Source organism: Oryctolagus cuniculus, chromosome 11 (assembly GCF_051225735.1).
Source record: "Oryctolagus cuniculus isolate XC-2025 breed Fujian yellow rabbit chromosome 11, ASM5122573v1, whole genome shotgun sequence".
Classification (NCBI taxonomy): Eukaryota; Metazoa; Chordata; class Mammalia; order Lagomorpha; family Leporidae; genus Oryctolagus; species Oryctolagus cuniculus.
In genome coordinates, this window is record NC_142877.1 from 24,600,977 (window position 1) to 24,625,771 (window position 24,795).

Here is a 24,795-nt window from a genome sequence, read left to right on the forward strand (position 1 = left end):
GTCAGAGTTACAGAGAGAGAGAAATAGCTTCCTTCTGCTGGTTCACTCTACAAGTAGCTGCAACAGAGGGCTAGGCCAGGCTGAAGCCAGGAGCCAGGAACTTCATCTGGGTCTCCCACATAGGTGCAGGGGCCTAAGCGCTTGGGCCATCTTCCACTGCTTTTCCTAGGCCATTAGCAGGGAGCTGGATCAGAAGGGCAACAGCTGGAATTTGAACCGGTGCCCATGTGGGATGCTGGCATCACTGGCAATGGTTTTACCTGCTATACCACAACACCACCAGCCCCCTCCGTTTTGGAAAGATGTATGTATTTATTTATTTGAAAGGTAGAGAGACAGAAAAACAAAAATATCTTCCATCTGCTGGTGCACTCCCCAAATGGCCGCAACAGCCAGGGCTGGGCCAGGCTGAAGCCAGGAGGCAGAACTCCATCCAGGTCTCCCGCGTGAGTGGCAGGAACTCAAGTACTTGGGCTGTCTTGCACTGCTTCCCAGGTGCATTAGTAGGGAGCTGGGTCAGAAGCAGACTAGCTGGGACTTGAACTGGAATTCTGATAGGGCATGTGGGCATCCCAAGTGGTGGCTTAAGCCACGGCACCACAGCGCCTGCCCCACCTTCCGCTTTCCAAATGAACCGCAAGAAAGAAGTATGATCGTTCGCTTTGATCAATCAGGATTCAGCCCCTAGGCTGGAGAGAAGTTTGAGCCTCCAGGGCTCAGGGTTCTGCTAGAAAGGGGTGGGGGTGATTTTTGACCGCCAGGTGGGCTGAGATAGGCCTCTCCTCCTCCTCGGAGACTGGCAGAGTACCTGGGGGAGTCACTGACACGGTGATGCTGCCTCGTTTTCTGTCTTCTCCCCCAGACTTCAGACCTCCAAAACTGAGTTTGCTTCCTGAAAACCCAGCATAACCTATCCTCCAACCCCAGAAGTGTTTGTAACTCCCTCTCTTATTCACCCTGTTTGCCTTGAATCCTATCTGAGCCCTAGGGGTGTCTCCTGAGATAGAAATAGCTTCTTATCTGCTTCTTCCAGGGAGATGGGCCAAGAACTGCTTCCTGTGCTGTCTACTGACAGACAGCTGGGCTGTGACTGCAAATGTCAGATAGCCAGCGTGCCACATGTCACAGAGCAGGTGTGCTTGGAAGGAGAGGAGGGAGGGCTGCCCCAGGTCTAGCAGGCGTCAGGCAGCCTCAGTGGAGGAGCAGAGGGGATGGCCTACCTGGGGAAGACAGGGCAATGTGGGGACAAGCCTATTTTTCTTCTTAAAATTTATTTATTTATTTGAAAGGCAGAGTTACAGAGAGGCAGAGGCAGAGGCAGAGGGAGAGGTCTTCCATCCACTGGTTCACTCCCCCAAATGGCTGCAATGGCCAGAGCTGGGCCGGTCTGAAGCCAGGAGCCAGGAGCTTCTTGTAGGTCTCCCACAAGGGCTCAGGGGCCCAAGGAGTTGGGCTATCTTCACTGCTTTCCCAGGCCATAGCAGAGAGCTGGATCAAAAGTGGAGCAGCCGGGTCTGGAACTGGTGCCCGGTCACCGTATGGGATGCCGGCATTGCAGATGGCTGCTTTACCCGCTATGCCACAGCACCAGCCCCTGGGGCAAGTCGTTTAAGCACCTCACTGTATACACCCTGTGCCTAGTAACTCATGTTAGAGATGGAGCAGCCCCCCTCGGGGCGAGTGTGGCAGACACTGTTGATGGCCTGCCCCCCATCCTTGTCTCTTTCTTTGCCAACAGAAGGCTGGTTTTATTGCCTGTAAAAAGAACTCCACCCCAGAGGCTGAATAATGATTGGTCTAATTCAAGAATATTCCCTCCTTCTGATGGTTGGGTTAGCTGGGCATACAGCCCAGGTCTGACCAGTAAAATTCAAGGAAGCATCTACTGGGGGTGTCTCTGATAGAAGGAGGTGTGAGCAGAAAACCCTTTTGGCTCTTTTTCCCTCCTCCCTTTGTGTTTTGTCGCGTAAGAAGTGCTTGGCCTGAGCCATGGCAGCCACCTTGTGGTCATGAGGAGAAAGCCACAAGAAAAGCAGAGGGTCTACCTAGTTTGCCTTCCTCCAGACTACCTGTAAAGTGAAACTGCAAATATCTTTTTTTTTATAAAAAGATTTATTTATTTATTTATTTTTTTACAGGCAGAGTTAGACAGTGAGAGAGAGAGACAGAGAGAAAGGTCTTCCTTCTGTTGGTTCACCCCCCAAATAGCCGCTACAGCCGGCATGCTGCGCCAGTCCAAAGCCAGGAGCCAGGTGCTTCCTCCTGGTCTCCCATGCGGATGCAGGGGCCCAAGCACTTGGGCCATCGTCCACTGCCTTCCCGGGTCACAGCAGAGAGCTGGACTGGAAGAGGAGCAACCGGGACAGAATCTGGCACCCCGACTGGGACTAGAACCCAGGGTGCCGGTGCTGCAGGCGGAGGATTAGCCTAGTGAGCTGCAGCGCTGGTCAAGATATATTTATTTAAAAAGCAGAGCAGCAAGGGAGAAAAAGAGAGAGAGCAAGAGAACTCCCATCCACTGGTTTACCCTTCAAATGCCCACAGTGGCTGAGGTTGGGCCAAGGTTGGGTTGCAGCTGGAATAAGAACTGGGAATGCAGTTCAGGTCTCCCACATCATGGGAACCCAGTTACTTGAACTGTTACCACTGCCTCCCAAGGGCTGCAGCTGCAGGAAGCTGAAGTCAGAGAGCCAGAGGTGGGCATCAAACCTAGGTTATTCCAGAGTGGGATGCCAGTGTCTCAACTGCTGAGCTGAACACCTGCTCCAGTGGCTTCCAGTTGCCATTTCTTTCTAGACAGGCAGGCAACCCCAGCCCCATCTTCAGGGCCCCAGGCAAGACTCCTTTTTAAAAAATTAATTTATTTATTTGAAAGAGTTGAGAGAGAGAGAGAGAAAGAGAGATATCGATCTTCCATCTGCTGCTTCACTCCCCAAAGGGCTGCAATGGCCAGGGCTGGGCCAGGGGCTTCTTCTGGGTCCCCCACGTGGGTGCAGGGGCCCAAACACTTGGACTATCTGCTGCTGCTTTCCCAGGCACTTTAGCAGGGAGCTGGATCAGAAGAGGAGCAGCTGGGACTTGAACTGCTGCCCATATAGGATGCTGACATCTCAGGTGTCAGCTTTACCTGCTATACTACAACACTGGCTCCTGTTAAGACCTTTTGATTGCAAATATAGAACCCCATTGGGTTTATAGACCAACTTTCTGAAGGACAAATGCTAGAACCTGGAATCTTAGCAGGTGCCTGGCACATCTTCCCCTGTTTCTCAGCTGATCTCCTCTTACAGACTAGCTTTCTCCTCTTCTCTGTCCCCACAGCAGACACAACCCCTACAGCATTCAAGCCAGCATTAGGACTCCATGTGTTCTCAGCCTGCTTGGCCTGGTGTGACTCAGGTTTCCACCCCTGGTCCAGCTGGCACAGCAAGGAAGGCAGGGTCATATATTGGAGCATGACTTTGGGGCCATTTGGATGCAGCAGGGTTAGAATTGTCATTGCCTTGCTAAAGGCCAAAACTGTTCACTTTCCCACCAATACAAAATCCAAGAGTTCTCAAGCTCCTTATATAAAATGACATAGTATTTGCATTATAATCTATGAACATCCTCTCCTATACTTTATCCCCAGATTATTTATAATACCTAATACAATGTAATTGCTATGTAAATAGTTGTTGTAAGGGTTGACATTGTGGCACAGCTGGTTAAGTCACCGCCTGCGATGCTGGCTTCCCATATGAGCCTCAGTTCAAGTCCCAGCTGTTCCACTTGCGGTCCAGCTCCCTGCTACTGCGCCTGGGAAAGCAGTGGAAGACAGCTCAAGTATTTGGGCCTCTGCCACCCATGTGGGAGAGTCAGATGATGCTTCTGGCTTCTGGCTTTGTCCTGGCCCTTCGATGGCTGTTGTAGCCGCTTGGAGAATGAACAGATGGAAGCTCTCTCCCTGTCTATTTCTGTCACTCTGCCTTTCACACAAATAAAAGGAATAGTGACAAAAAAGTCTGCACATATTCAGTATAGACATACTTTTTTAAAGGCTTACTTATTTGTTTGAAAGGCAGAATTAAAGAGAGGCAGAGGCAGAGGCAGAGAGAGAGAGAGAGAGAGAGAGAGGTCTTGAATCTGCTGGTTCACTCCCCAAATGGCCACAATGGCTGGAGCTGGGCCGATCTGAAGCCAGGAGCCAGGAGCTTCTTCCTGATCTCCCATGTGGGTGCAGGGCCGAGGGACTTGGGCCATCTTCCATTGCTTTCCCAGGCCGTTAGCAGGGAGCTGGATCAGATGTGGGGCAGCTGGGACTTGGAACCGGCACCCATATGGGATGCTGGCCCCCAGACATAATTTTCTAAAAGATAACTTTGGTCCATAACTGGCTGCATCTCTGGATGCAGAACCCCAGGATCCAGGGGACTGCCTGGACTGGGTTAGAATATAGTCACGCCGGCGCCGCGGCTCACTAGGCTAATCCTCCGCCTAGCGGCGCCGGCACACCGGGTTCTAGTCCCGGTTGGGGCTCCGGATTCTGTCCCGGTTGCCCCTCTTCCAGGCCAGCTCTCTGCTGTGGCCAGGGAGTGCAGTGGAGGATGGCCCAAGTGCTTGGGCCCTGCACCCCATGGGAGACCAGGAAAAGCACCTGGCTCCTGCCATCGGATCAGCGCGGTGCGCCGGCCGCGGCGGCCATTGGAAGGTGAACCAACGGCAAAAGGAAGACCTTTCTCTCTGTCTCTCTCTCTCACTGTCCACTCTGCCTGTCAAAAAAAAAAAAAAAAAAAAAAAGGAATATAGTCACATGGCCATACTTCACTGCAGGAAAGATTGGGAAATGTCCTTGTCTGAGGTCGCCACGAGCCTTATACCCCGGGAGAGGTGAGAGGATGGATACTGGCCAGCACCCAGCCTTAGCTGCTCCACTGCCCTGTCAGAGGCTTGGGCTCAGAAGAAGGTAGCGCAGTCGGGCATACGCTGAACTCTTAATGAGTAGTGCCACCGGGGGTGTGTGCTGCATGGGAGCCCCTGTCACAGTGGTAACTGTCCACCTCTCTTCTGACCAGTCAAGTACATGAAGGAGGTCTCACCTTATTTCAAGAATTCTGCTGGTGGGACCTCAGTTGGCTGGGACTCACCTCCTGCCTCACCCCTTCAGCGGCAGCCTTCGTCCCCCGGGCCCCAAACCCGGAACCTCAGCGAGGCCAAACATGTGCCCCTGAAGATGGCCTATGTGTCAAGGAGGTGCACCCCCTCGGACCCGGAGCACAGGTAAGGCTGGGGGGGGCGGGGAGTTAGGCTGACGCTCTGGTGCTCTGTGATGAGACCAAAGCAAGGCGCTTCTGTGTGCACAAGTGACAAGCGCAATGCCACAACACAGTGGGTACTTACAAAACAGGTTGAGGGGCTGTGGTGTGGTACAGCGGGGTTAAGCTGCCACCTATGCTGTGGGCATCTCATTTGAGCACCGGTTCAAGTCCTGGCTGCTCCACTTCTGAACCAGCTCCCTGCTGACGTTCCTGGGAAAGCAGCAGAAGATGGCCCAAGTGCTTGGGCCTCTGCACCCATGTGGAGACCCAGATGAAGATCCTAGCTCCTGGGTTCAGTCTAGCCCAGTTCTGGCCATTGTGGTCATTTGGGTCATTTTCTCCCTCTCCTCTCTCCCCTCCCCCTCCCTCTCCAGTAAATAAATAAATCTAACAAAACAAAAAAGGGAGACAGGCTTAATGGGTGTGGGAGTGAAGTTATGGGCCTGACGCTGTGCGTTGCTGTTCACTTTGTCTTAGCTGCTTCTCTGTTGCTATGATACAGTACCTGAGACGAGATCCCTCCTAAAGGATACACACGGGGCACGTGGTTCTGTCTGTCTGCTCAGCATCTGGGATGGCCTCCCTGCTGCCTCAGCACACGCTGGAAGGCATCACAGCGCATGGCACACGTGTGTGAGCTCAGGTCGCTGCCTCCAGTGCCATCCGGTCCGGAGGGCCCTCCCTCCAGTCTCATCCAACCTTCCTTACTTCCGAAAGGCCTCGCCCCCACATACCAGCACCAGGTGTTAAGTTTCCAGCACGTGAACTTGGTCTGGGAGGAGCCCTGGGTTCCAGTCCTGCTCCTCCTTGGAGCAGTCCCTTTGCCACACGGACCTCCAGATTCTCCACTCTGAGGCACGGGGTTTGGGCTCAGTGAGCTCCTCAGGTCTCTGCCGACTCTGCCGAGGTTCCCAGAGCCTGGCAACACTCACGTCAGGCCGGGGAAGTCGCCACCTCCACCGAGCGGCCTCCCACAGCTCACTGATGAGAAGACGGGTGCTAGCTGCCACGAACCGTGTGCTCCCCGTGTGCCAGGCTTCTCATGCTCGCTTCCACTTAACTCACCCTGCAAGGAAAGTCCCGCAGTTCACCTCCGTTTTACTAGACGAGGACAGAGGAAGGGAATGAGCTACCCGAGGGCACACACCAGGAGTGCGGGCGCTGGCCTCACTGCAGGTGGCCCTCTGTGCTTTAGAAGCCACAGGGTGGATGAGTGGCTGCCGTGGCCAAGTGCAGTGTATGTTGGGCCCAGTGGGCTGTGCGGTGCTGCAGGTGGTGTGCTGTGGCACATGGGTAATCTCTTGCTACTGTGGGTCCTCCTTACAGCCTAGGTTCAAGGCCAGGCACGTGCCCAGCATCGGCTGGGTGGGCTGGCTAATGTTCAGCACCCAAGTCTCTTGGCTCTCTCTGGGCCACACATACAGCCCCTTCCACTACTGCCACGAGGCAGGGACCAGCGAGTCACAGGTCACTTACAGGCACTTCACTGCAGGACCTTCTGTGGTGGGTGCAGGTGATGTGGTGCTGGGCCCTCCCGAGACTCAGAGCTTAGGTTCCGCCCCCTCCAATCCCAGGCACCACTGAAAGCAAGTACATGTCTCTGTGTTTTATGTGTGTGCACATGTAGTTGACATGTAAGTGCAAGTATGTGTTTCTGTGAGCATTTGCATGTGTCTGGATGCAGATTTGTACATACCAGGGCTTCAAAAAGTCCTTGGAAAATTCATATAATGAAAAAACTGTGGATGTATTTCTATTTTTAAACAAAAGTAAACAGGTTTATTTATTATTAATTTGGGAGACAGAGAGCTCCCATCTATTGCTTCTTTCCTTGCTGCCCACGGTGGCTCGGGCTGGGCTGGGTTGAAACCCAGATCCAGGAGCTCAGTCCAGGACTCCCATGTGAGTGGCATGAACCCGCCTATTTGAGCCATCACTGCTGCCTTCCAGGGTCAGCTGGATGCTGGAGTCAGGAGCCAGAGCTGGGTGTGGAACCCAGGCACTCCAATATGGGTCTCCGGTGTCTTAACCAGTGTCTTAATCTCCAGAAAAGTGCTCACCCCAAAATAAACTTCTCTTTTATTTATTTTTTCATGAACTTTTTGAAGTAGGTGTTTTTGTGTGTTAATATGTTAGCATTAGTGTACATATACCCATGAGTATGTATGGCATGCATGTGTGTTTGAACATGTGCATGCTTGTGTAATTTACATGGGTGACCTGGAAATAATTCGGGTTCCATATGACCCCTTATCAGTATAATATCCTGGTCAAAGGAACAAAGTTTGGCAACCAAAATATAACAAGACTCTTAAACTTTTACTTTTTTAAAAAAATAATTTATTTATTTGAAAGGCAGAGTTACAGAGGGGCAGAGGCAGAGAGAGAGAGAGAGAGAGAGAGAGAGAGAGAGAGTCTTCCATCTGCTGATTCACTCTCCAAATGGCCACAGTGGCCAGAGCTGGCCTGATCGGAAGCCAGGACCCATGAACTTCTTCTGGGCCTTCCATGTGGGTGCAGTGGCTCAAGGACTTGAGCCATCTTCTACTGCTTTCCCAGGCCATTAACAAGGAAGTGGATCAGAAGTGGAGCAGCTGAGACTTAAACTGGTGCACATATGGGATGCTAACACTGCAGGTGGTAGCTTTACCCTCTATACCACAGGGCTGGCCCCTACTTTTTCTTTATATTTATTTATTTATTTGAAAAGCAGTGTTTCAGAGACAGAGAGGGAGATATAACGAGATCTCCCATCTGCTGGTTCACTCTAATAGCCACAACTGCTGGAACTGGGCCAGGCTGAAGCCAGGGGCCTAGAACTTCATATAGGTCTCACACGTAGGTAACAGGGGCCCAAGCACTTGAGCCATCTTCCACTGCTTTCCCAGGCACGTTAGCAGGAACTGGAAGGGAAGTGGAACAGCCAGACTTGAACCTGCATTCATATGGGATGCCAGCATACCAGTTAGTGGCTTAACCTGCTACACCACAACACCAGCTCCTAAACTTTTACTTTGTGTTAGGATTGTATTGGGCTGCAAGTATAGAACCCCTAAGAAGCTGTGGGTTAAGTAAATGAAGGGTTTATTTTCCTACATGCTTAAAAAGAAGTCCATGGGCCGACACTGTGATGTAGTGGTAAAGCTGCCGCCTGCAGTGCGACATCCTATATGGGCACTGGTTCAAGTCCCGGCTGCTCCACTTCAGATCCAGCTCTCTGCTACTGCCTGGAAAAGCAATGGAAGATATCCCAAGTCCTTGGGCCCCTGCACCTGCATGGGAGACCTGGAGGAGGCTCCTGGCTTTGAATTGGCCCAGCTCCGGCCGTTGCGGCCATCTGGGGAGTGAACCAGCGGATGGAAAACCTTTCTCTCTTTCTCTCTCTGTCTCTGCCTCTCTGTAACTCTACCTTTCAAACAAAAAAATACATCTTTAAACAAACAAACAACGCCCGCCTCCAAAAAAAAAAAATAACAAAAAGAAGTCCAGGGGTCAGCTGTATAGGCTGCGATGAGCTTCCTCCTTCGTCCTCTGCCTTTTTATTACTGATTTCCTCTTTCCTAGAGTAGTCTGGTAGCTGTACCTCCAAGAATAGTGTCCATATTCCAGACAAGAAGGAGCAAAAGGCAAAGGGACATTTCCCCTGGCATTTTGTTTATCTCTTGCTGTAAGCAAGAAAACGGGCGAGTGCTGTGTCCTAGGACGAAGCAGATGCTAGCTCAAGTGCTTGGGTTTCTGCCACTCATGTGGGAGACCTGGAGGGAGTGCCTGGCTTCTGGTTTGAACGTGGCCTATCCCTGGCTATTGTGGGCATTTGGGGATAGAACCAGTAGATGCCTGTCTCTCTCCCTCCACCAAATAAACAAACTTAAGAGATGAACACGTGTGAAGAAAAGAACTGGGGCTCGTGTTGTGGTGCAGCAGTTAGGCTGCTGCTTGTGCTGCTTGGCATCCCGTGTGAGTGCCAGCTGGAGAGCCGGCTGCTCCGCTTCTGATCCAGCTCCCTCCTGCTGATGTGCCTGGGAAGCAGTGGAAGGCGGCCCAAGTGTCAGGGCCCCTGCCACCCAGGTGGGAGACCTAAGTGGAGTTCTTAGCGTCTGACTCCCTCCTGGCCCCAGAACGGGACGAGTCTCTCCCCCCACCAGTAGCTCTGCCTTTTAAAAACACAAATAAATCTTTTTTAAAGAGAAAATAATTCTTATTTTCTCACAGTTCTGTAATGGGGACTATTTCGGCCAGTTCTCTCTGTGCTGTTTGCTGGGGCATAAAGCCCAAGATGCTGCTTCCCCACCTGCCTGGTACCTCTGTTGGGATGGTTGGAACAGCTAGGGGCTGAATGAGCATTTTTTCTTTTTTCTTTTTGAAAACAGTTTTATATTTGAAAGGTAGAGTTACGGGGCGGGGGGAGGAGGAGGAGAGAGAGAGAGAGAACGGAATGCTTCCACTCACTGGGTCACTCCCCAAATGGCCACAACATCCAGGGCTGGGGGCCAGGCCGGGTCTTTCGTGTGGGTGGCAGGAACCCTAGTCCTTGAGCCCTCACCTGCTGCCTCCCAGGTGTATTAGCAAGAAGTTGGAGCTGATGCATGGAATTGGGGGAACTTGAACCAGGCGCTCTGATTTGGGATGTGGGTGCCCCTAGCTGACACAGGTGCACCACAGTGCTGGCGCCCAGGACAGGGATCCTTTCTCTCTTTCTCCTGCTGTTTCCCCGAAACCCTTCCTCCTGCCTTTGCCTACATGGTGCTGGCCTGTCCTTTCTCCCTACTCCTTTGCCCCAGAGATGTGTCACGCAGACCAGGCAACTCAAGCCTCTTCCATCCTCTCCCCAACTCCTTGTGAGTGAATTACTTTGCTTCTGTGCTTTGGAGCGGTTCCAGCGAGAGAATCCTCCATAGAAACCAGAGAAAAGGGCAGGATCACAAATGCTCGTACAGTAATCATTCGGGCTCCTAACCAGTGTGTGTGCCCTATGTGTATGTGGGAGTGTGCACGTGCGGCAGGAGTCTCCTATCCTCGGCCCCCACGAGGCCTTGGTAACTCGACAGGAGCCCCAGCAGCTGGTGTTGTCCTGAGTCTCTCATGGACATCTTTTTTGGCTTCTCCTGGTTTGGCAACGGGTGGAGTTTTGGGGGCAGATTTCAGGGCAGGTGCAGCCCTGTGGCTAGGCCATTCCCTCCCCCCCCGCCCCAATTTGTGCCTGCAGGTACCTAGAGATCTGTTCAGCAGATGGCCAAGACACCATCTTCCTGAGAGCCAAGGATGAGGCTAGTGCGAGGTCGTGGGCCGGTGCCATCCAAGCCCAGATCAACGCTCTGCTGCCCTGGGTCAAGGACGAGCTCCAGGCACTGCTGGCAGCTTCCAGTCCAGCTGGGAGCCAGGACATCAAGCAGATTGGCTGGCTGACTGAGCAGGTGCCTGCTGGGCTGGGGACCGACCCATCCCTCCCTCTCCCGCTCCCTCAGTACCCTTGTCATCTTACCCCTCTGTAGCCCCCACCCCTCCTCACTGCTGTTTGTCCCTTGCAGCTGCCCAGCGGGGGCACAGCCCCAACCCTGGCCTTGCTGACAGAAAAGGAGCTGCTCCTCTACGGTGGTCTCCCCCAGACCCGGGAGGCCCTGAGCCGGCCGGCCCGTACTGCCCCGCTCATCGCCACGAGGTATCCAAGGGCAGAGCTCTGGGGGAGATGCTCTGGCTGGGCCCCAGAAGCTGGGGACGCCAGCCGTGTTCTGCCCAGGGTTAGTCCCCAGGTGACCTTTGCCCCGGCTGGGCCTCAGTTTCTTCATCTGTGAAATCAGAGTTTGGAACAGGAGGAAGTGAGGTCCCTCCTCCACTGACCCTCACAGCCGATGCTGCGTGGCCTGGGGCACTTGGAGCTGCCCCCAGCAATCTCAGCCTCAGGAAGAATGCAGTCTAGCAGGGGAAGCAGACCAGGGCTGACTGTTAGGTGCAGGGCTGGAGGAGCCTCTGAGCACGGAACGGCCTGGCCAGCAAGGCGGGACTTTGCTAGATGGAAAGCATCTCGTGCAGAGAGCACTTCAGGGTCCCGGTGCAGAGGCATGGAGGGCTGCAGCCTGGTCACGGAGCTCCGAGCGCACTCTCACCACTGCGCGGACTTGTGTGGGGAACTGGCAGCACAGAGACGGAGACCTGGCAGGGCCTGATCTCCCAGAGATCGCCTGGTTAAGGACTGCGAGGCGCCCCCCCCCCCCCCCCAGCAGAGCTGCGGCAGGCAGTGTGCAAGGGCAGGGACCCGGGGACTCAGGCGGTTTCAACAGAATGCCCAAGGCTGCCACGTGGCACAGGCGTGGGGAGGCTGCCTTCCCGAAGGAGAGAGCCTGGTGCTGGGGGAGAGGGAGGTGGGCGGAGGCAGCAGATGGAGAAGAAAGGCAGCATTCGCACTGGAAAACACAGGGGTGGTGAAATTAACAGGGCCAGGGCTTGCCAGATGGGCAGGGTGAGGGAGGTGTCCAGGATGGATGGGAGGTTTGCAGCTTGTGTCTGGGGGTGGGGGATGGGCAGGTGCTGAGTCAGGTCCTCATAGGAAGCTTGTGGACTCGTGGGTCTGCAGCTCAGGCCGGGATGTGGGAGACTGGGCGTCAGCAGCGGCTCCAAGTGAGGATATCAGAGAGAGAAGAGGTGGAGTGAGGAGCAGAGAGACCTGCGGGCCAGGACTCAGAGAGGGGCAGTGAGCTTCCCAAGTCCACACAGCAGGTGAGAGGCTGCGGGTCAGGGCCCCTTGTCGCCTGTGTCTCTTAACTCGGGCTGGACTCTGGCCCACGTGAAGGGAGCCTGCTGCTGCCCGGGAGGGCCGAGTGGGCCACGGATGGCCTACCTGATCAAGGGCTGTGTTAGTTTAGGCAACAGGTTGTTTCCTGAGCAGCTGCTGTGTGCCAGGCCTGGTCTCCATTACTGTGAATACCGTGGTGAACAAAACAGAAACGTTTCTATCCTAGCTGACAAAGTAGTGAGAGTCACAGTCAAGACACAACCAAAACATGGAAACACCAAGTACGGCTTCCGGTGCCCTGATGGAAAGTGAGGCTAGTGAGTGACAAGCGTGCTGTGAGACCAGGGAAGGCTTCTCAGAGGAGGTGACACTTGAGCGAAGATCTGAGGGAAGCGAGGGAGTGGACCACGCAGCCTCTGGGGGAAGATGGCCAGGGAGGGAGGGAACGCATGTGCAGAGGTGGCGAGGCAGGTGTGTGCTTGGTGTGTGCGAGGACGCCAGTTGGGCTGCATGGAGGGAGCAAGGGCGAGCGTGGCGCGAGAGGTGCCCTCTGGGTTGGTCAGTGCCCCCTGACGCATTAGATGGTAACGCATTCACAGCGCCTCACTTTGCCCTCTGCCCCGCAGGCTGGTGCACTCAGGCCCCTCGAAGGGCTCCGTGCCCTACGATGCAGAGCTCTCCTTTGCCCTGCGCACGGGCACACGCCACGGGGTGGACACGCACCTGTTCAGCGTGGAGTCACCGCAGGAGCTGGCTGCCTGGACCCGCCAGCTGGTGGACGGCTGTCACCGGGCTGCCGAGGGTGTGCAGGAGGTGTCTACAGGTGCGCTCGGTGGGTCTAGGCGTGCCCCCGCAGTCATAAGGCTCCCGTCCCCAGGGGCAGGCAGGCGTCCTTCTTCAGGGTGCTGCAGGAGTGGGTAGAGCGTGGCTTGTTGCCCCTGCCAGTGCCCCTGGGGAGTCTGCCGGTGAGCCCGTGAGGGGCTCACGGGGATAAAATGCAGGCCTTCCAGCTAAAACTGAATTTCACATCACGAATGCTGTCTTTGGCTGTCTGAGTTGTCCCTTGCTTATATAAAATTTAAATTCAACTGGGCTATTCCACAGGTTTCCAAGGGCTCTAAGACCACGCCTGGTAGGTCCTTGGTGCCTTTGCCAGGAGTGGTGCTCCTGTCTGTGACACATTTTAATCTCCTTCTTGCTCCTCATGGTACTGCTGCAAGTGGGACTAGAAGTGGGTACAGCTTCTATTTCCTTGGTTTTTTTTTTTTTTTTTTTTTAAGATTTTATATATTTATTTGAGAGGTAGAGTTATAGAGAGAGGGAGAGACAGAGAGAAAAGTCTTTCATCTGCTGGTTCACTCCCCAAATGGCCACAATGGCCGGAGCTAAGCCGATCTGAAGCCAGGAGCCAGGAGCTTCTTTAGGGTCTCCCACGTGGGTGCAGGGGCACAAGGACTTGGGCCATCTTCTACTGCTTTCCCAGGCCACAGCAGAGAGCTGGATTGGAAGAGGAGCAGCTGGGAGTAGAATTGGCACCCACTTAGGATAACAGCGCTGCAGGTTGGGTCTTCGCCCACTAGACCACAGCGCTGGCCCCTTCTTGCTTTTTTTTTTTTAACATTTATTTTTTCTTGTTTTTAAAAAGATTTATTTGTTTATTTGAAAGTTACAGAGAGGTACGAAGAGAGAGAGAGAGAGAGAGAGAGAGAGAGAGAGAGAGAGAAATATTTATCTGCGGATTCAGTCCCTAGATGACTGAAATGGCCAGGGCTGAGCCAGTCTGAAGCCAGGAGAAGGAGCTTCATCTGGGTCCCTCACATGTATGACAGGAGCCCAAAATACTTGGGCCATCCCCTGCGCTTTTCCCAGGCCATTAACAGGGAGCAGGATCAGAAGTGGAGCAGTCAGAATATATGGAATGCCAGCGTCGCAGGCAGAGGCTGTACCTGCTATGCCACCGTGCCAGCCCCTATGGGCCCTATTTCTGTATGTTAGGGTGGGGTGACTGTGCGTGGTGGGTGGACAGCGGTCGTGACCGGCCGTGAACTTCCCATCATGGGGACCGCAGGTGGGAGCAGGGCTTGTGGTCTCTGAGGTGCCGGCTGTCCTTGTACCCACGCGCCCCCTGCCCCTGCAGCCTGCACGTGGAATGGCCGCCCCTGCAACCTCTCTGTGCACATTGACAAGGGCTTCACGCTGTGGGCGGCTGAGCCTGGCGCCGCCCGAGCCGTGCTGCTCCGACAGCCCTTCGAGAAGCTGCAGATGTCCTCAGATGACGGTGCCAGTCTCCTCTTCCTGGACTTCGGTGGTGCTGAAGGCGAGATCGTGAGTGGAGGGGCTCCCCCTGCAGCCTGGGGAGGAGGAGGGCTCTGCTGTCCCGGAGGCCGGGCCCGGACAGGGCCTCTGAGGTTTCTCTCCTTCTCCCTGCAGCAGCTGGACCTGCACTCGTGTCCCAAAACCATGGTCTTCATCATCCACTCCTTCCTCTCGGCCAAAGTCACCCGCCTGGGGCTGCTGGCCTAGAAGTCGCCGGATGCACCAGCCCTGAAGAGGGGGTGTCCACCACGTGGCCTGACCTGGCCCTCCACTGACCACTCACCCCAGGGCTGCGGGGAGGGAGAGGGGAGGAGCGAGGTGCTCAGAGAGCCAGCCCTTGAGGGAGCCTGGACTGGTCTGGGGACGGACTCACTGGACCCTGCCTGTGCTGGGGTGGCCTGCCCGCTGCCCCCTCCACCAGTGCCTTTTGCAGAGAGAGATTTTACGTACATAGAAGCCATTCCGAGCCTGGGACCTGCCCCTGTGGGGATCCTGACTCCGCACAGCAGCTGAACTGCCAGGCCTCCAGCAAGTCCCCGAGTTGCTCCCAGAGGCCCCTTCCGAAGTCGGAGTCCCCCGGGGTCAGTGGCAGGAGAAAGAACGGAAGCCTTTTTGCTCATTGTCCCCTCCGTCCCACCACCTTGGGGTCTCTGGTTTCTCTCTTCATTCTCTCTCTCTCTCTCTCTCTCTCTCGTTCTTGGATAAATAAACACCTGCAAGCACATAAGCAGCCTGTTCCGGTGTCTGTGGTTTGTGCGCGACCTCTGGGCCCTGTGCTGGCTCCCGCGGTCCAAGACGGCCCAGGCCAAGGACTGGAGCCCCTCCCCCGGGCAAGAGCAGACCTTCAACCGAGGGCCCCAAAGGCGTGCACTGGTTGTTCTGAGGCGTGACTGCCTGGAGCAGTGTTTGTTGTCTCGCTGGCTCTGGGGGTCGGGAGTTATTACCAGCCAGTAGAAGTGTGGTGTGACTCGTAGATATAATTAAAGTTTTCTGGATGTTTGACCTGGTGGTTGAGCTGTCTGTGTCCCACATCAGAGTATCTTGGGCTTGATTCCTGGCTCTGGCTCCTGACTCCTGCTTCCTGCTAATGCAGACCCTGGGAGGCAGTGGTAATTGCCCAAGTAATTGGATTCTTGCTACCTACATGGGAGACCTGAATTCCATTCCTGGCTCCTGGCTTTGGCCCTAGCCCAATCCTGGCCATTGTCTGTGCTTGGGAAGTAAACCTGTGGATGGGAACTCTGTCTATCTCTCTGCCTCTCAAGTAAATAAAATTTAAAAAAATAAAAATTTCCAGTAGCTATATTTACAAATAAATTTTTAAAAAGTGAAAATTATGTGAACATTTATTTTTAAAAAGATTTATTTATTTATTTATTTGGGAAACAGAGTTACAGACACACACACACACACACAGAGACAGAGAGAAAAGTCTTCCACCTGCTGGTTCATTCCCCAAATGGCCACAATGGCTGGATCCAAAGCCAGAAGCCAGGAGCTTCTTCCGGGTTTCCCACACAGGTGCAGGGGCTCAAGCACTTGGGCCATCTTCCACTGCTTTCCCAGGCCACAGCAGAGAGCTGGATCAGAAGTGGAGCAGCCGGGACTAGCACTGGTGCCCATATGGGATGCTGGCACTACAGTGGGAGGTGTAACCTACTATGCCATGGTGCCAGTCCTGATGTGAATATTTAACCCAATATATCCAAAACATCATCACTTCAACACATAATATAAAAATTTATTTTTTTAAAGATAACACAGAATATAAAAATTTATTAATGAGATGTTTAATATTTCTAATATTCCTTTTTTTTACTAAATTTTTGAAATCCAGTATATTTTTTAAGGATTTATTTTATTTATTTGAAAGGTAAGAGTTAGAGACAGATCTTCCATCCACTGGTTCACTCCCCAAATGGTTGCAAAACCCAGGACTGGGCCAGGCCGAAGCCAGGTGTCTGGAGCTTCATCCAGGTCTCCTATGTGGGTGCAGGGGCCCAAGCACTTGGGCCATCCTCCACTGATTTCCCAGGCACATTAGCAGGAAGCTGGATTGGAAGTAGAGCAGCTGGGGCTCAAACTGGTGCCCACATGGGATGCAGGTGTCAAAGGCGGCAGTTGGCTTTACCTGCTACGCCACAGCACCGGCCCTCCAGTGTGTATTTTATACCTACAGCACTTCTCTATTCAGGTGCCAAATTTTCATTAGAGATCCTTTATATGCATTTAGATTTATAACATTTACAGTTAAAAAAAAAAAGGAGCACCATATAGCATGTTGTTCTGAACATCCTAAAGTCTTTCAATAACTAAATTGTTGGTCAGATTTTTAATTTTAATCAATTAAAACTACAGTTCACTCACACTAGCTGTGTATCAAGTGCTTGGTAGCCACATGTGGCTAGCACTATGACGATGGACTAACAGTTCCAACTGAGCCTCCACGTGAGGATCTTGGTGCATGAGTTCTGTAGTGTGCCAGAACCCCAGCAGGTTCTAGAATATGGGTACTGGAGACCTGGGGAGAGGCAGTGGAGCAGAGACATTCTGATTTTGCTCTCATCTCCCTCCATGGGCTCATCTGTCTGCTTCCCGCTGTTCATCTGAGAAGGATTTGTATGTGCCTGCTCTGTGCTAGTCCATGGGACTGGAGGTGATGCAGCTGAGAGCAAGACAAGAAATTCATCAGAAGTTTCCACAATAATGGGAACCAAAGAATCCTGTAGAATACTTCATTGTTACGGAGAATTGACTTTGAGAAGTTCCACTTGTCCTTGTCCTGGCCAGATCCTGTCTGTAGAGTGCTGGGCAGATCTTTGAGATCCTGTCCTGCCATTGCCATGTATCGATGGGATCCCAGCACTCGTGGGATCCGAGTTCTCGCCCATTTTTCCTTCAGCACTAGCTCCTCTTCTGCACGGTTAGATATTTCCAGTTATATTCTAGGTGTGCATTCTACTGCAAAACAACAAAGCAGCACACAGGGAGAAGCAAAATCAGCCTCCACAATCAAATGGGTGATTCCACTCGGGCAGACACGTGGAGATGGCAGACAGGCTGATGGGCGGTGGTGTGCTCCGGAAACCTAGAGGAGGTTTCTGTCAGGAGACACTGAAGCGGGTGTCCATCTGAAGATGAAAGCCTCACCCAGCTGCAGCTGCAACGATGGGTGGAAAGCCCAATGCCAACCTCAGCAGGTCCCTGGAGTGCAAAAAAGGGTAAATGTGCACAGGCATATTTACGTCATCTTGTCTATACTCATTGGCCCAAACAAGTCATGGTGATGTTCTCCAGAGACATGGGCAATGGGATTATTCCTGATCTGTTTGCACTGCTCTCGCAAGAATATCTAACCTGAGTGACCTATAACTACAATGATTTATTTCTCGCAATTCTGGAGGTTAAGAGGTCCAAGATAATAGTGCCAGCAGAATTCACATCTGGGGAGAACTCCGTTTCCGGTTCATAGGCAGTGTCTTCTCACTGTGTTCTCACATAGTAGAAGGTGTGAAGGGTGTCTCTGGGCCTCATTTATTTTTAAAATAATTTTTAAAAAGGTTATTTGTAAGTCAGGGTTACACAGAAAGAGGAGAGAGAGAGAGAGAGGAGAGAGAGAGAGAGAGAGAGAGAGAGAGAGAGAGGTGTTCACTCCCCAATTGGCTGCAATTGCTGGAGCTGAGCTGATCTGAAGCTGATCTGATCCAAAGCCAGGAGCGTCTTCTGGGTCTCCCGCATGGATGCAATGCAGGTCACCGATACACCAGAAATAACCGCTTAACCATGGGCAGCTTGCAACACAGTCAGATTGACACCTAGCAGTAGCCATCAGGCTCTACACTGTTTCTCAGAGTTTCCCAGCAGGATTGAAACCCAGGTGCATGCAAGAAACCTGCTTGAGATCTGTTTATTAGTTCTCTACCCTCCCCATCTTTCTCCTTGCTACCCTAATCTGTGTTTCCTGAAAACTTTTTTTTTTTTTTTTAAGATTTCAGAGAGGTAGAGAGAGAGAGAGAGAGAGAGAGAGGTCTTCCATCCGCTGGTTCACTCCCCAGATGGCTGCAATGGCCGGAGTTGCGCCAATCCAAAGCCAGGAGCCAGGAGCCAGGAGCTTCTTCCAGGTCTCCCACGCGGGTGCAAGGGCCCAAGGACTTGGGCCATCTTCTATTGCTTTCCCAGGCCACAGCAGAGAGCTGGATTGGAAGAGGAGCAGCTGGGACTAGAACTGGTGCCCATATGGGATGCCTGCGTTCCAGGCCAGGGCTTTAACGCACTGCGCCACAGCGCTGGCCCCCTGAGAATAATATATATATATATATTTTTTGACAGGCAGAGTGGACAGTGAGAGAGACAGAGAGAAAGGTCTTCCTTTTTCCATTGGTTCACCCCCCAATGGCCGCTGCAGCCGGCCAGGAGCCAGGTGCTTCTCCTGGTCTCCCATGCAGGTGCAGGGTCCAAGGACTTGGGCCATCCTCCACTGCCTTCCTGGGCCATAGCAGAGAGCTGGACTGGAAGAGGAGCGACCGGGACAGAATCCGGCACCTCGACTGGGACTAGAACCCGGTGTGCCGGCGCCGCAGGTGGCGGATTAGCCTATTGACCCATGGGAACCCAGATTAAGACAGAAAGGATCCATAAGCTGTACTTTGGAAATTTATGTTCATTAAATAAATAAAAAAAAGACAGAAAGGAATCACGTATTCATTCAACAAATATTTAGGCTATTGTAATGGCTTTTGATGAGATAATGGTGGCCAATGGTGTTAGGCCGTCACAAAACACACCAAACACCTGAATAAGGGGGAGGCTTTATTGGGGAAAACCCAGCAGACTGGAGAGAAGGGGCTAAGAGGGCAAAAAAGAGAGGAGAGAGGAGCTAGTGAGGAGAGAAGAGAGAGAGACGAGAGGGGGAGAGAGGAGAACAGAGAGTGCAGAGAAGAGCAAGTGAGAGAGCAGGAACAGGTCCTTTTAAAACTTTGCCGCAGGGTGGGCAGGGAAGCAGGAGCAGTGAATCCCATTAGGATGGGGGTGGAGCTTGACACCAGTGGTTGGACCATGTGGCCACCTGGCTTCCAGCAATGGCGGCCGGGGCTACAGCCTAGGATGGTGTCAGGGTGTAGATCGCGCCATAGGTAAAACTGCGCAATTTTCCTAACAAATGGGAAGTTGGGTAATTTGAAACCTTGTGGAATTAGAGCTGGCAATACTTGTGGAGGCTGAGGGAGGGGACACAAAACTGACTCTTGTTCCCCCTAGAGAAACTGGGAGGATGGCTGGGTTGCTCACTGAGATGAGGCAGGCTAGCAGGGATAGGTTTTGAGCGCCGATTTTGTGTGGAAATAAAGAGTAATGAGAAATAGTTATTAGATGCCCAAGGGGAACTGCCACGTGAGGAACTGGGCCGAGAGCCTGGACCTCCAGGGAGGTCCAGGCTAGAGATGTGAATGGGGAAGTCATTAACTGTGTCCAGTAGAACTAGAGTGTGAGATACACATGTGATTCAAAATTTCTTAGCCGAGGTGTGTGTTTGGCACAGGAGTTAAGACACCTGATTTGGGACGCTTGCAACCCATATGGGAGTGCCGGGAGTGGAGTCCCAACTTTGCCTCCAATTCAGCTTCCTGCTTAATGTGCATTCTGGCAGGCACTCAATGATGGCCCAAGTACTTGGGTCCCTGCCACCCATATGGGAGACCCGGATGGAGTTCCTGTCTCCTGGCTTCCACCTGGCCTAGTCCCAGCTGTTGCAGGCATTTAGGGAATGAACTATTGGATGACAGACCTCTCTCTCCCTCTCTCTCTTTTCTTCTCTCTCTCTCTCTCTTTTTCCTCTTCTCTTTCAAATAAATAAAAATTAAAGAAAATTTAGAATTTCCTAGAACCCACGTTAAAAAAGTAAAAACAGGTGAAATTAACTCAAGTGATATATTTATTTGATTCACTATATCCCGAATATTATTACAACACGTAATCAACACAAAATGGATGAGATAGTTTACATTTTTATTCAATATCTGGTGTGTATTTCACATTTTCAGCATATTTAATTCGCATTCACCACTCTTCAACAAGCCCACGTCGGCGATGGATACCATAAAAGGTCAGCGAACCTACGAAGTTTTTGAAAGCCGGAAGTTTTGAGTCCACCCGGACCGTATAGAGGGGGCACTTCCGTTGGGACATCTCGGACGGAAGTCGCGGCGGAACGATCCTGCTGTGGTGTGCACGCGGCGGGGGGGACTGTGGAGGGTGGTGGATCGCGATGGCCGAGTGAACTTCCGCCGCGGGAGCTGCGCCCCACGCTGTGAGAGGTGAGGGCGTTCTGGCGGTGGTGGCTGCGCGTCTGCCAGTGGCTGTGGCAGGGTCCGCTGGTGCACTCGTCCCTGGCAGTGCGCGGGCCTCTAGGGGAGGGTGGTGCGGTCCTTTGGTTGCGGGCTTGGAGTCGGACTGTTGGGTTATACCCCAGTCCCGCAGCCTACTCCTTTTTGGCGGTGGGAAAGTCACCCTCTTCCCTTCTGCGCGCGCTGGCTTCATCACTCGCGAAGTGGGGATGACGGTGGAACCTGCCTCACAGGGTTGCTTTGAGGATGCCGTGGTCCACGCGAAGCGCTTGGCAGCGCGTCCAGCGCTTTGTTTTCATCCCGTAAAATAGGCTGTTGCCCCATCGTCATTGCCATCGCTAAAATTGATTTTTTAAAGAATATTCTTATTCGAGAGCGAGAAAGAGGGCTCGCATCAGCAGGTTCACTTCCCAAAAGCTTGCGGGGGCCGGGGCTGGGCCTGGCTCAGCCCAAAATTAATGTTTGAGCTTCCACAGCGGCTCCTCCAGGGTGCTATGCAGAGCACCTTGCTTGCATTACCGCGTGTGAGCCTCAGCACGGAGCTGGAAACACAGGCGCCGATGTCCCCGTTTCACACTTGCAGGAATGGAGGCTGACAGAGCTTAGGACAGGTGCCCAGGGTTTCCTGACTGGGCCGCAGGGGGCCAGATTCTGACCCCAGGGAGCAAGCTGTCAATCAGGGTGCTCTGATAGCCCCGTGAACGGAGGTGTGCCCTGTGAACGGCTGGTTTCGGAACGCTTTCTGTGTGCCGAGTTGGGGTTTAGCACCTGTAGTTCTCACAGCAACTCTGGGGAACAGGTCCTACTTTTATTCTTATTTTACAGGTGTGGAGTTGATGGCCAAGAGACAGGAATTTGGCCAAAGTTCACCCAGTGATTAAGGTGCAGAAGTGGGTGATTTCAAAGCTCGCACTGAAAGTCTGTTGTTCCCTGGTTGCTTGAGAGGACGATAGCGTTATTCCTGCCCGGAGTGCTGGTAGCAGATACACCAGGGGATCTTGGAAAGATAACGGGCCATTTGCTCATTGTGCACACACAGCACTTGGCGTAAACCATTTACTAGTACTGCCAAGGAGTTCTGGATCCGGGAGCTGCCGAGGGTGTAGAAATGAATGGGATTTCTTTCCCATTTCATGAACGGCAGAAGTGTACGCAGTAACTAACAATGAGGTGTGCTGAGTCTTGTGATGCAAAGTTAGAAGAGAGCTTTGGGATTCTGCAGAAAAATCCCAATCTAGACTTGGAGGTTGGTGGTCAGGGCAGCCTTCCAGGAGGAAGCAGAGACCCAAAGGTGGCATAGGAGTTGGCGAGGCCACCAGAGGGAGGATATACCAGCCGGAGAGAAGAATGTGTGGAGAAGCCTGTGAACCACTAAGGGTGGATATGAAGAGCTTGGTGTGGCTGGAGTGAGGCAGTCAGGCTGTCAGTAAGGGTCCATTAAGAATATTAGTGGGGACTGCCGCTGTGATGTAGCGGGTAAAGCCGCTGCCTGCAGTGCTGACATCCCATATGGACACCAGTTCCAGTCCCAGCTGCTCCTCTTCTGATCCAGCTCTCTGCTGTGGGCTGGGAAAGCAGTAGAAGATGGCCCAAGTCCTTGGGCCCCTGCACCTGTGTGGGAGACCTGGAGGAGGCTCCTGGCTACAGATTGGAGCAGCTCCGGGTGTTGTGGCCAATTGGGGAGTGAACCAGCGGATGGAGGACCTCTCTGCCTCTTCTCTCTCTGTGTAACTCTGACTTTCAAATAAATAAATAAATCTTTAAGAAAAAAAAAAAGAATATTAGTGAAAAGTCTGTCTCCATCTCCTGTACCTTAGTCACCTAAGTCCCTTCCTGGGACGCAGCTACTGTTTCTTAGGCAGCCTGGAGATTGTGTGTGATCATAGATGTGTGCCTCAGTATCCCTGCCCTCTTTCCCCACACACTCAAGTGTAGCATACTAGGTGTTGATCACTTCGCTTCCTCACCTTTGTCAGGTGTAGGTAGATTCAACTTCACTGCCTAGCAGGTGCATCTTACTCCATTGCATGGATGTATCAGAATTTATTTAATCCCTTATGATAACATATAGATCTTTTACATTCCCTTGCTATTAGAAACATGGCAGCATTGATTATCTTTATAGCGTACACTGGTCATTTTGCAAATGAGTATATCTGTAGGATAAACACCTCGGAACAGACTGTTTGGTCAAAGGGTTTGTGTGTTTGTAATTTTGATGGAAAGTGACACATTGTCGTCTATAAAGGTTGCGCCATTTCCCATAACCTAGTGAGAAGGGTGGGGATGGGGAATGTGAGGGCAGTAGTTTGAGACTTTGAAGGAAGGTGGAAGGAGCCACTGATCAGGCACTCAGTGCCCGGCATTACATGTTTTGTTTTTGAAGGACCTTGAAGGGAGATGCATGCTGTCAGACAGTAAGTAGTTTTTACAGTAGCAGGGGGCAGTGGAGCAAGGTGGCCATGGGACCCAGATGTGCAGTCAGACGGGTGCTCATTTGAGTCCTGACTCTACTGCTTACTGGCTGTAGGAGCTCAGGTGAGTTCCTCAGCCTTGCTTTGCCTACTTCCTCGTCTGTAAATGGAGAGAACAATGTTCCCTGTTGTCTAGGTTCAGAAGGTTGCTGTGGAGATTTAGTGAGGCAGTATGCTTAGCGCTCTGCAACCATTCTGGCCCAATGTGCTGTTTTTGTTATTTTTTTAAAAGATTTTATTTATTTATTTGACTGAGTTACAGACAGTGTGTGAGAGAGAGATAGAGAAAGGTCTTCCTTCCGTTGGTTCACTCCCCAAGTGGCTGCAATGGCCAGAGCTGCACCAATCCGAAGCCAGGATCCAGGTGCTTCCTTCTGGTCTCCCATGTGGGTGCAGGGGCCCAAGCACTTGGGCCATCCTCCACTGCACTCCCGGGCCACAGCAGAGAGCTGGACTGGAAGAAAGGCAGCTGGGACTAGAACCGGCACCCATATGGGATGCCGGCGCCGCAGGCAGACGATTAACTTAGTGCACCATGGCGCCTGCCCCCTGTTTTGTTACTTGTGTCAGGGTTTCCCATCCTACTTCTTGCACTCCTTGGTTTTGAAAACAGACTACTTGCTCGCATCTCATCTCTGCCACTCCTCGCGTGATCTTGGGCATGTCATCTCCAGTTTTGCACCTGTAAGATAATGTAAATTATTAAGAGTGCTTCCTTCATGGGCTTTTTTTTTTTTTTTTAACAGGCAGAGTTGATAGTGAGAGAGAGACAGAGAGAAAGGTCTTCCTTTGCCGTTGGTTCACCCTCCAATGGCCGCCGCGGCCGGCGTACCGCGCTGATCCGATGGTAGGAGCCAGGTACTTCTCCTGGTCTCCCATGGGGTGCAGGGCCCAAGCACTTGGGCCATCCTCCACTGCACTCCCTGGCCACAGCAGAGAGCTGGCCTGGAAGAGGGGCAACCGGGACAGAATCCGGAGCCCCGACCGGGACTAGAACCCGGTGTGCCGGCGCCGCAAGGCGGAGGATTAGCCTAGTGAGCCATGACGCGGGCTGTTTCATGGGCTTTTGTAGGGAATAAATACATGAATGTGTCTAAAGTGCTCCGAGCAGTGCCCTGTACGTGGTAGTCAGTAAATGTTGGTGTCTGTCACTCTCTTGCAGGCTTTGGGCTGCTCAGCGCCATGCAGCCTCTACGATGTGTGCTCCGAGTGCAGCGGGCCCTGCACTGGGGGCCGTGGGCCTCTGTGTCCAGGCTGCTGCTGAGCACCTGCAGGGCGCACAGCCGTCTCCACGGCACTGCGTGTCCAGGTGCAGAGAGGCAGGAGGATGGGGTTCGGAAGGACTTCAGCTCCAGACTGGCCGCCGGGCCCACCTTTCAGCATTTTTTGAGGAATGCTTCAGCTTCTGAAGAGAAGCCATCTTTTCCAGAAGCGGAAGATCCGCCACCCTATCTCACAGCGGACGAACTTCGAGGACGGCAGAGGAAAGGTTGGTTTTACTTTCTTCTTCTTCTTCTTCTTCTTTTTTTTGATAGGCAGAGTGGACAGTGAGAGAGAGAGAGAGAGAGACAGAGAGAAAGGTCTTCCTTTACTGTTGGTTCACCCTCCAGTGGCTGCTGCGGCTGGCGCACCACACT

The 24,795-nt window shown here is 52.7% G+C and overlaps 2 protein-coding genes and 1 long non-coding RNA gene across 10 annotated transcripts in view; all 3 read left to right on the plus strand.

Annotated features, from left to right (window-relative positions):
• The window catches only part of SNTA1 (syntrophin alpha 1), a gene marked incomplete at its 3' end in the record, with an annotated part of 30,192 nt that extends 14,873 nt beyond the window's left edge, over positions 1-15,319 (plus strand). The window contains 6 exon segments of the mRNA NM_001082333.1: positions 5,055-5,259; positions 10,504-10,711; positions 10,826-10,956; positions 12,654-12,850; positions 14,165-14,352; positions 14,458-15,319. Of these exon segments, the coding sequence (NP_001075802.1) occupies positions 5,055-5,259; positions 10,504-10,711; positions 10,826-10,956; positions 12,654-12,850; positions 14,165-14,352; positions 14,458-14,550 (1,022 nt within the window).
• Positions 15,320-19,400: 4,081 nt separating this feature from the next.
• LOC149123377 (uncharacterized) lies at positions 19,401-20,455 on the plus strand. The gene is made up of 2 exons (XR_016216626.1): positions 19,401-19,475; positions 20,382-20,455. It is a non-coding gene; the product is annotated as an uncharacterized LOC149123377 (long non-coding RNA).
• A 49-nt stretch (positions 20,456-20,504) lies between these two features.
• CDK5RAP1 (CDK5RAP1 mitochondrial tRNA methylthiotransferase) overlaps positions 20,505-24,795 on the plus strand; it is a 36,158-nt gene continuing 31,867 nt past the window's right edge. For 4 of the 8 annotated variants that reach the window (XM_002710831.6, XM_089308117.1, XM_089308116.1 and 1 more), the window contains exons 1-2: positions 20,505-20,654; positions 24,321-24,647. In XM_002710831.6, coding sequence (XP_002710877.4) covers positions 24,341-24,647 — 307 coding nt within the window. In that variant the 5' untranslated portion in view covers positions 20,505-20,654; positions 24,321-24,340. The remainder of the gene's footprint in view (positions 20,655-24,320; positions 24,648-24,795) is intronic. The other 4 variants (XM_089308120.1, XM_089308119.1, XM_089308122.1 and 1 more) reach the window with 2 other exon arrangements.